This window comes from Mus pahari, chromosome 1, assembly GCF_900095145.1.
Source record: "Mus pahari chromosome 1, PAHARI_EIJ_v1.1, whole genome shotgun sequence".
Classification (NCBI taxonomy): Eukaryota; Metazoa; Chordata; class Mammalia; order Rodentia; family Muridae; genus Mus; species Mus pahari.
In genome coordinates, this window is record NC_034590.1 from 47,459,063 (window position 1) to 47,469,722 (window position 10,660).

General features: G+C 47.5%; 1 protein-coding gene across 2 annotated transcripts; it reads right to left on the reverse strand.

Moving 5' to 3' along the window:
- Positions 1-3,731: 3,731 nt before the first annotated feature.
- On the reverse strand, positions 3,732-9,030 carry LOC115064996. 2 transcript variants are annotated; one of them, XM_029543941.1, is made up of 2 exons: positions 8,981-9,030; positions 3,732-5,568 (listed from the first exon to the last, which is right to left on the reverse strand). In XM_029543941.1, the coding sequence occupies exon 2, from the start codon at positions 5,211-5,213 to the stop codon at positions 3,996-3,998; it is 1,218 nt and encodes a 405-aa protein (XP_029399801.1). In that variant the 5' UTR covers positions 5,214-5,568; positions 8,981-9,030; the 3' UTR covers positions 3,732-3,995. The 2 variants fall into 2 exon arrangements, with proteins under 2 accessions (XP_029399801.1, XP_029399798.1); XM_029543938.1 differs by lacking the exon at positions 8,981-9,030 and adding an exon at positions 6,948-6,979.
- Between the last annotated feature and the right edge of the window lie 1,630 nt (positions 9,031-10,660).

Consider the following 10,660-nt stretch of genomic DNA (forward strand, 5'->3'; position numbering starts at 1 on the left):
TTAAACATAGAAATGATCTCGGTAAAAAAAAAATCAAGCAAAAAAAAAAAAAAAAAAAAAAAAAAAAGAAACGGGAGTATCGGGAGACCTGCAGCAACTGAAACAAGGGTGGTTAGATGGGGTGGCCGGTTAAAAAGGAACCGGCACCAACGGTTTCCTTCCTGCTTGTCTAAATATTTGGTTTTCAGATTGTTTCTTACCATAGCTCAAGTTTCTCTATGCCTGATTGGTCAGCGCAAAAACAACAGGTTTCTTAGTCTTCCTGGCTTCATGAAAAGTCAAACCTTCTATTCTATAAAATTATTTCTGCCAGAGAACCCACCCAATCTTCCTATCTAGGGACTGAGTCTTTTATAATAACCTTAAATCCTATTTAACTTCAGCATTCAGAGTTTTGAACCCTGATCTTGCAGGACCGGGGCTGACGTTCCTAGTGCTGCGGGCCCTACAATCCCTGAATTCACTAAGCTTGGGACTAAGGGGAGAATCAACCTCAACTTTGGTTGAGGGTGGTCTGGTGCCTCGGCTAGATTCAGACAGCCTTCATCCCCATCCGAAACGTCACCTTGAGGAAGGACATGAGTGGGAATGTGTCCCGTGGACAATGTGGGAGACCAGCAAGCACTTGAGATAGTTGGTCTCAGGCAAGGAAGGAAGGAATAGCGGCTGGTTCTCGGTGCCAGTCAGGTGCTGAATAATGGTTGCACAATTCAACAAATCCGGACAAGCAAGGGAGCCTGAAGTTTCTGACAGGAAACAATCCTTGTCCAAGCACCTCACCGAGCTGGGGCTGGAACCAGGGGCAGGCATCAAGCATGCTTATGACAATGCAGGGAATGACAGATTGTGGGTTTGGGGTTGAGGCAAAAACCATGAGTCCTGCATCAGGTTAGGAGTAGGACGGTGGAGGGAAGGTTGCTGATAGCACGGCCAGGAGTGGAACTTCCATGGGAACATGGATGGAGGTGGCTCAGGAGAGGGTAGAAACAGGCAAGTCAGAAGTTGGGGGTCTTTGGAACGTGGGCATGGTGGAGGACCCTGGGGAATCGGGAGGTCTCTACTGGGGCCCGAGAGTGTTTTAAGTTCCTCTTACCCTAACCTTTATCACTGCATGGTAATAGAGGAACTGGGATCCAGCCCCAAATTCCCCAGGTTCTTCCTACATTCCAATGGGAATTTTCAGAAGAGTCAAAAATGTTCCAGAGTTTAGGTTGGGGAATACAATGTTACATGATCCCAACTGACAATTAAGAGTTGGTTTTAGAAGCCGGGGGCGTGGTGGCGCACGCCTTTAATCCCAGCACTCGGGAGGCAGCGGCAGGCAGATTTCTGAGTTCGAGGCCAACCCGGTCGACAGAGTGAGTTTCAGGACAGCCAGAGCTGCAGAGAAACCCTGTCTGGAAAAAAAAAAAAAAGAAAGAAAGAAAGAAAGAAAGAAAGAAAGAAAAAAAAAAGAGTTGGTTTTAGAGGGCTTGGGAGTTACAGTAAGAATGCCATGTTTTGCCTTAGGGCAGGTGGGGTGACAGTTCTGGAGTCCCAAGAGGCACAATGATAGACAGTTAATGCTCTGGCTGGACAGATGCAAACCAGGAAACCTCCTAAGGTTTTCTCCAATTGAGAATGTCCCCAGCCCATCCTTCAGCTTTCGGATTAGGCTGATCAGAAGCTATAATGGTGTCCAACCCCTGAGAGACTAAGTTCCTACTTCTCAGTGGGTTGTCCATGTGAGTCACTATACACAGCTGAAGCTCCAGGGTAAGGACATAACCCAACAGATCAAGACTAACATGGCTGCCATAGCCTAAGAAAAGGAGTAAAAGCAGGTCAGCAAGAAAACACTAAACCTTAGAGAGCTTAACTTGGAAGGGATGCCACTTGATTCATTTCCATTTTTGGTGGCCCTCTTCTTCTACGGATCCTCTGGTGCCTTCTTGAGATGTGATTAGCAGCGACTTAACAGCCCTGGGCATCCAGAGAATCCTGATAGATGATCATCATCTTGGTTCCATGCAGTGAGGGTCACCAGGCTGGAACAGCTGGCCAGTCAAGCAGTGCCCAGTTAACCGGACAGCCTAGACTTGAGGAAAGCTCTTCTCCAGAGTTCATTAGAATCCCCCTTCAGGGATTCAGAGATTAGGGAATCTGTTCTTAGCTCTTGATGTTACCCGAGGGATCACTGGGGGTGGCTCTCCATACATTACTTCACATGGAGTGAACTTTTCACAGTAGGGAGTGCAACGGGCCCTCTGTGGGGGGGGCAAAAGGCAAGAGGCCAACCCAGTCACCATCAGCCTCCAGAACGGATTTAGTTGTTTCTTTTAAGGTCCAGTTCATTTTTTTCTACCTCCCCTGGGCTCTGAGGACAGACACATGCTATGTAGCCTCCAATTTATACTGAGGGCTTCTGAAGACACTTGGGACAGTTTGGTCATAAAGGCCAGGCCACTCACTGTCAGATCTCAAAGTTAAGGAGAGGCCAAATCTGAGGATGACTTCCATCATTAATTTCTTAGCTACTATCCGGGCTGTCCAAGACAGTGTTGATAAAGACCACCTGGCCTTTGCTTGATTTCAGGAAAGTCACATTCCCAAAATCCATCATGTACATACAGTACCCTGACTTCAGTGCCCTTGGGGGCAACAGAGTCTTTTCTGCATTTAGGAGTGCAGGCCAAGCACTTTTTTTTGTTTTGTTTTGTTTTGTTTTTCCGGACAGGGTTTCTCTGTATAGCCCTGGCTGTCCTGGAACTCACTCTGTAGACCAGGCTGGCCTTGAACTCAGAAATCCACCTGCCTCTGCCTCCCAAGTGCTGGGATTAAAGGCATGCGCCACCACACCCGGCCAGGCCAAGCACTTTTAAATCAAGCACTTTAAATCCCACTTAAGTCTTGGTCAAGGACAAAGTCAAAGATAATAGGGGAATTGTTGAAACCTTGAGGTAACCAGGTCAAGGTCAACCCACTCAAATACAAACAGGCATTTAGTTTTGACAAAGGAATGGAAAAAGAAAATGCATCCTTAAGATCCAGGACAGTATAAACCCAAAGGCCAGGCAGCAGGAAGCAGAGGATCCGGGATTGGGAACACCCGGGCAAATAAGTTTCCACCCACCTATTCATTCCCCTTGAATCCTGGACTGGTGGACAGTCCTGGTCCCAGGTTTTGAAGAGTTCCAGGCTGACTAGCATGGAATGAGTATGGCATCTAATGTGGATCTTGATTCCCTCTCTGGCCTCCTCCATCACGAATGATGGAGTACGGTCCTGCTCGGAAGTAGCTCAACTATAAATGTTAAACCCTCCCAGGAGGATTGTCCTTAACCCAAACCCTTGGAAACATCCCTGACAAGGCGTTCTCTTCATTTCTCTTTAGGGGCCTGGATTGGACCTGGGTGAGAGAGAAGGCACTTTCCCGCTTAAGGGACAGGTGACCAACAGGATTTTTGGCTGTACCCCCTAGCTATAGTTTAGTCACATCTCCTGAGAAGTTGCCCGGGGCTTGCCTGGGTCTCTTCCCAAAGTAAACAGGCACAGTCAGGGAGAACAATGCAAGAACGAGCCACTGCACTCTTTCCTGGATTACCAGTCCACGCTGCAGTCCGTTTATAGTTTTTTTTGTTTTTTGTTTTGTTTTAAGATTTATTATTATATCTAAGTACACTGTAGGTATCTTCAGATGCACCAGAAGAGAGCGTCAGATCTCATTACGGATGGTTGTGAGCCACCATGTGGTTGCTGGAATTTGAACTCAGAAGAGCAGTCGGTGCTCTTAACCACTGAGCCATCTCTCCAGCCCCCGTTTACAGTTTTGGCTTCCCCTGTTGCCCCTGCATTTCCACTGTTTGATTGGTGAGAGGCCCCAAGGGTTTTTGTAAAATACCAAATGTGAAGGTGGCCCCTAGTTGAAATTTACAGGTTGGCCCCAACTGAAAAGGTTACCATAGGCTCCTGGGGGCCTAATTTTAAAGAGCTATGGCCCTACTATGCTCTTAAAGCTAAAACTGGCCCCGGCGGGAACAGACCCGTCTTCGATAGGGGCATTCATTTTTCCAGTGCCCCAATCTCTTGCAGTAAGCACACTGGTCTCTTAGAAGCCTCTGTGGTCTCTGGCCACGACTGAAGGGGTCACAGGAATACCCTGACTCGGCCAGACACTTAATCACTGTTTTTGCAATCAGCACTTCATCGCTCTCTCTATTGTCAAACACTCTCTGGGCTATTTTCAATAATTCTGACCTAGTCATGTCTTCAAATCCATACTGTTCTTGGATTGCGTTACGTATGTCTGAGGCCGACTGGTCAATGAAGGTTTGATTAATCTCCCTGAAGTTTATTGGGTCGTCTGGATCTATGTGTGTGTGTTGGCGGAACACCTCCAGGAGGCGTTCAAGAAACTCGAAAGGCGATTCCTTTGGACGCTGTCTAGTACACATCAGCCTGAGGAAGTCAGAGGGCTTCCAGGCTGCCTGTTTCATTCCTTCTAACAAAGCCCTGTGGTAATATCTGAGTGTCCTCCTATCTTCCTCTGTCCTATAGTCAGGTCTCCATGTAGGTAGGACACAGTCAACCTCATCTACCCTCCATCTACCAGTCTGTGTGCCCATTCTGAAAAATGCTTTCTTTGCCTCAGTCAGAATCTGGTCCCTCTCTTCAGAGGTGAAGAAGATGGCTAAGATATCCTGACAATCATCCAGAGAAGGAAAGTAGATGGAGAAGATAGATTCCATTAGAGAGATCAGGGAACTTGGGTTTTTGCTGAAAGAAGGGTACTGCATCTTCCATTCAAAGAGAGCAGTGGTCGTTAAAGGTACATAGGCTATACACCTCCTGCTGGTGCTCGAAGGAGGGTCCTGGGTGTTCCGGTTAGAAAGAGCAGCAGCAGGAGACCTGGTGAGGGAGGAGGACCTAGCCTGCTGTTGTGTCTGAGGGCTTGAAGCATAAGGAAGTAACTCCCGATTAGAAGTGCGGAGGGGAGAGGGTGGGGAGTGATCCAGCTGGTGGGGTCGGGGTTGGGGCTGACGTGAGGGTTTGGGTTTAGATGAGGGCTGAGGTGGGGGTTTGGGTTTAGATGAGGGCTGAGGTGGGGGTTTGGGTTGAGGTGAGGGTTTGGGTTGAGGTGAGGGCTGAGGTCCGGGTTTGGACTGAGGTGGGCACTGACAGGAGCGAAGCAGTGGGGAGTTCTGCATGTAGGGTTTACTAGTCTTGTTACCCATTTTGTCTTCCAGTCACCCCCAAATCCAAACCTCAGAAGACTCAGGACAAAAAAAACAAAAACAAAAACAGAAAAGGCAAACAAAACAGAACAGGACACACGAGACCAAGAAGGTAGTGTGACCTCTCCCTAGTGCCCTAGTGCCCTGGACAGGAGTTTATGTATCTCCTAAGACACTGTAGTACCCAGATGGGATCCAGGACCAGATGTTACGTAAGGAAAGCGATGACTTACCAATGAAGGCTCCTCAACCAGGCCCTTGCTGGGTTTCTTTTCCTGCAGCTGTGGACCTCCGAACTGAAATCAAGCCTTGGAACGTCTCAAGGTGCACACCCTGGGCAGTGGTGCTCCAGTACCTGAGGTTTGAAGGGAAGGGTCCACGTTCTGAATTTGGGTAGGGATTTGTTAAAGCCTACGCCCTAGTTTAGCCCCACCCCCACCCCCCGGAACTTAGCTGTAACCCCTCCTGTCCCGTGCTTGCCAGCCACCTCATACTGTTGACAACAGTTTGGCTCAGAGAGAGATCTAGTTGGCCATATATCCTGTTCTGTTCTGAGGTTCTTAGAAATTCCCCAACCACAGCCTTTACCCAGGACCAACCAAAATAGAAACCAGCTTGAACTGTTCCGCCTAAACTAGTAACAACTTAGGAAAGGCAGACCACCTGCAGCTCTCCCAGTACCCGCTTATGAAAGCTCATTTTGAGTTTTTAACCTATATAAACTGACCCTAGAAAACACTCATGGTTGTAGCTTTCAGCTCCTGAGAGTCTGAGCTACAGCTCTGATTCATCAGTCTTAGGATGTGCATTCAATAAACGATCCCTGCCTGACTGAAATCTGTTTATGGTTTATGGACCCTAACAGTTTCTTATATCACTGGAGCCTCCAAATATTAATCCCACCGAATGAGGTTAAGAACACCTTATTCCGTGCACAGCAAAGTCTGTGCACGGCGGTCTCCCCCTAAAATCAGATTTGAGAGAACAGCCACAAATCAATTTCCCATACTTCTCTTATAGGACAAAACCGCAAGCAGGCGGGTTTACAGAAAGCACAAGGCAGTTAACTCTTCCTGGAACATAAGGTGCAAAACATTCTGAGGTTATGGGGTCGGGGGCAGCCTAATTCCAAGAAACAGAATCTTAAAACTTTTTACCTAGCCGGGCAGTGGTGGCGCACGCCTTTAATCCCAGCACTTGGGAGGCAGAGGCAGGCGGATTTCTGAGTTCGGGGCCAGCCTGGTCTACAGAGTGAGTTCCAGGACAGCCAGGGATACGGAGAAACCCTGTGTCGAAACCCTCTTCCCCCTCAAAAAAAAAAAAAAGAAAAGAAAAAAGAAAGAAAGAAAGAAAGAAAAGAAAAAAGAAACTTTTACCTGAGGCAGAATCTCAAAATGGCTCATGGTTTTTTTTTTTTTTTCCTTAATTTTTTAGAAACAGAGTTTCTCTGTATAGTTCTGGCTGTCCTGGAACTCACTTTGTAGACCAGGCTGGCCTCGAACTCAGAAATCCGCCTGCTTCTGCCTCCGAGTGCTGGGATTAAAGACGTGCGCCACTACGCCCGGCTCGGCTCCTGGTATTAAATGGAGTCCGGCTGCTATCTCGACCGAAACTCCCCGACCCAGTGAACCGGACCCACGGTTCCACACGCCTCCGATCGCACCTGCCGCAAGGAAGCCGTCCGGATAACGGGCACTGAGAACACGGTCGGCCAGGACTCAACCCGGTACTCACCGTGCAGCCCACGCGCTGCAAGTCCCCGCCGCCGCCGCCGCCGCCACCACTACCACCACCACCACCACCGCCGCCGCCACCGATGGACCCACCAGCGATGGACCCACCAGCAATGGCCAAATGCTGCCTCCAAAAAGCCAATTTCTCCCGAATACCTGCCCCCAAAAGCCAATCAGAGGCCGTAGCTTTGGGACGGATGGCCCGACGAACTCACAATACAGCCGCATTTGGAGCAAGGCGTGGTCGCCCCGGGCCTCTGGTCCAGCGAGGGGTCGGGGTGGAGAGAAAAGCTAGTGCCACGTGATTCTTAAAGGGAAAAGCCATTGTTTTTCCGCCTTGGATAAAGACACACAGCAATGCTGGTCTGTGGTGGCCTATGGCCTTTAATCCCAACACTCCAGAAGCAGAGGAAGAAAGATGTCAGCTACTGGCCAGCCTAGACTGCAGTGAGTTCCAAGACAGCTAGAGCTGTTAGAGAGAAACCCTGTCTCCAGGAAAGGAAAACAAACAAACAAACAAACAAACAAGAAAAATATAGAAGGAGTCACCACATACCCCTAGCTCTCTCATAAATACAGTAGAGGTGAAGTATCAGCTTTAATTCCAATTCCTCTAAAACCAAATATTAGCAAATATAATTAGTCCTGTAATAACTAAGGAATCATGACTACTGACATAACATTCCAAAAACAAATGGTTTAGGTCCTAAGAGCTTCATTGGAGAATTCTGTTAGATGACTAAAAGAATCAACATCTAAAATACCAGGTGAGAAATATTGCATGCATGAACGCGATTGGCTGCCCCATACCTCCTGATCTGCTAGGCTTCTCCTGACCAACCCGGTTTGCATCCTGAAACCAGCCGGCTCCCTGATAGATCAGCATTTGAATAAAGAAACTTTTGCTGGCTCCAAATTGGGTTTTATAGTGAAGTATTCCCAAATTTTCATACCCTAAGAGATACAGTGTCTCCCAAAAAACAGGACAGAGTCTATTAGTTAGGTTCTCTCTCTCTATACACACACACACACACACACACACACACACACACACACACACATATATATATATGTGTGTGTGATTTGTTTTGATTTTTGGAAACAAGGTCTCTCTATGTAACTTTGATTGTCCCAGAACTCTGCGTAGGTGGCCTTAATCTCAGATCCTTCTGCCTCTGAATTCTGTCATTGAACATATGTGACACCATGCTGGGCAAACTTCACCTATAATTTTAGAAGATGTATTAGGTTGGCTGACACCACAGCAGGTTGGACACCCCTACAATAGCCATCCCCATGCTGAAGAACTCAGTGAGTGGCTCTAGCCACCAATCCAGTACCTTTAGGACAACAGGGAGCACTGAGTCAGCCTCCTTCAAAGGCTGAGGGCCAGAGCCCTTGGTGGGAGTCTGCAGGCAAGGCCAGGGACCTGGTGACTGAGGTCCTCAAGCCAAGGCAGCACACACAGGGTCATTTGCTCAGGAGAAGTGGACTCCACATGTGCCGGCCGCCTCCCTCCTCCTTCCACCTCAGCTTCATCAAACCTTGGGGCCTACTGGACAGAGCCAGCCCCAGTCAGGGTGGGTCTTCACCCAACTCAGTCGCTGACTCAAGCACCAGACACTCTAGAAACACCATCACAGACATACCCACAGGTCTCCTTACTCTCCCCAGGGCAGCTCTCAAGTCAATCCAGGTGACAACCAAGACTAGTCAGTACAGGAGGTAACATCACAACATCATTTATGGGTCCACTACTGCCTTCTCTCCAAAACCAGCTAAAACCAGTGAGACAAAGGGCAGAGAGAAAGCGTCTCTGATATTGTCATGAACTTAAGCACAGAAGCCTTCTGGAAAACCCCAGCAGACAGAGTTCAGTGGTAGCCACGACAAGGTCGGGTTAATTCAAGGTAGACGACGACGGAGGCTTGTTTATAATCCAAAACCGACCAACATACTCTGCCGCGTGAGGAACTTGCAAAAGCTCCTGACAGGACCCAGCTCTCTTGGTGGTCAAAGCTCTCAGCAACTTACCTGAGTGGTATTGGATAGAGAGCGGCCATGACAAGCTCACAGCAGGTTTCATCTCAGATCTGGAAGAAAGAACAAGTGGGAGGAGTGAGTCTCCCTGAGCCGCACACTCAGCGTTTAGGATGGGAAGTGTCTTGTTATTGGCTTTAAGGAGACACGGCTCAATGAGATCCATGAAGGGGTCAGGGACTCAGCCACAGAGACACGCTTACCCCATGTTAGACAAAGATGGGGAGTCAATTCAACCGAAGAAGTGCAGAAATATCAAAGTCCACTCTCGTCTATCAAACACTATAAACTCCTGTTTAGGACAAAAGGATTCACGGGACTGGTAAGATGGCTCAGCGGTTAAGAGCTCTTCTGGAGGTCCTGGGTTCAAATCCCAGGGGCCACATGGTGGCTCACAACTACCCACAATGAGATCTGAAGACAGCTACTGTGTACTTAACATATGATAAATAAATAAATAAAATCTTAAGAAAAGATAAAAGAACAAAGGATTCAGATATTTTTGCCTCTCACACCTAGTTAGATTGCATCGCAAATGTTTTAATCTCCTCACCCAGAAAAACCTTGGTTTATTCAAGGCAACCTACTGCATTCCAGTGACCTTGTAAAGATGAAGCTTGGCGTGAGTACCTAAATCTTAAGTCAGCCACACATTTGCTGGGGCTTGATCATTATTGAAACTAAGCCAAGGGTGCAGATCTGTTCTGTTTCTCCCCACGCTCCTTTCCTTCTGCATGAAGCCAGCTCAGTCATCAGGGTCTCAAGGGAGGGAGGGAGGTTAAAGAAAGAAAAGACAATTAAACAACATTATAACATGACCCTAGCCAGTGCTTAATTGGGTTTATTTTTCTCCAGTTTGCTTTTATATCATTCTAGGTCCATGCAAAGAATAAGGTCAGTTCTTAGATTAAAGACAATGTAGTCAAACCAGGCAATAAACAGGATGATCAAGATACAAGGAACACAATACATTCCTCCTTGGCTGTATTCATCTTGAGCCTTGTCTTAGCCCAATATAAATATTCTTATCTGAGCCTCCTCCCTTGTCCTCCTAGCCAAAATTAAACACTCTTGCCAATATCCTTGAAGCTGCATCAAGGACTCTCCACACAGTGAATATCCACATCTTAAGTCAGCCACCTATCTCCTGGGGCTTGACCACCACTGAAGATAAGCCAAGGATGCAGATGTGTTCTATTTCTCCTCACGCCCCTTTCCTTCTGTGTGACTCAGAAATGTATTATTAAGAGAGAATAGGAACTCTCTAAAAAACAAAAAAACAAAACAAAAAAAGAGACCAGGTACTGCTGGGCAGTGGTGGCACACACCTTTAATCCCAGCACTTGGGAGGCAGAGGGAGGCAGATTTGAGTTCGGGGCCAGCCTGGTCTACAGAGTGAGTTCCAAGAATAGTTGGTGGAAGGAAATAGTATTTAATTAGAGACAGATGATGGGCCCCTCCTATATATAGGGGACCCTGTATGTTAAAAACAACTGCAGGACCTTTACCTTATACAGGGACCTATGATGAGAATGGAGATAGATGGGTAAATACTAATGGAGAGAGAAGTTTATAAAATACGTTAAATTTTATGGAGTGACTTGCCAGAGCAAGGCCTCCTTGGTGTCTGATGACAAAGAGATGTCAGAGAGCAATCATAAGGCAAATACATAG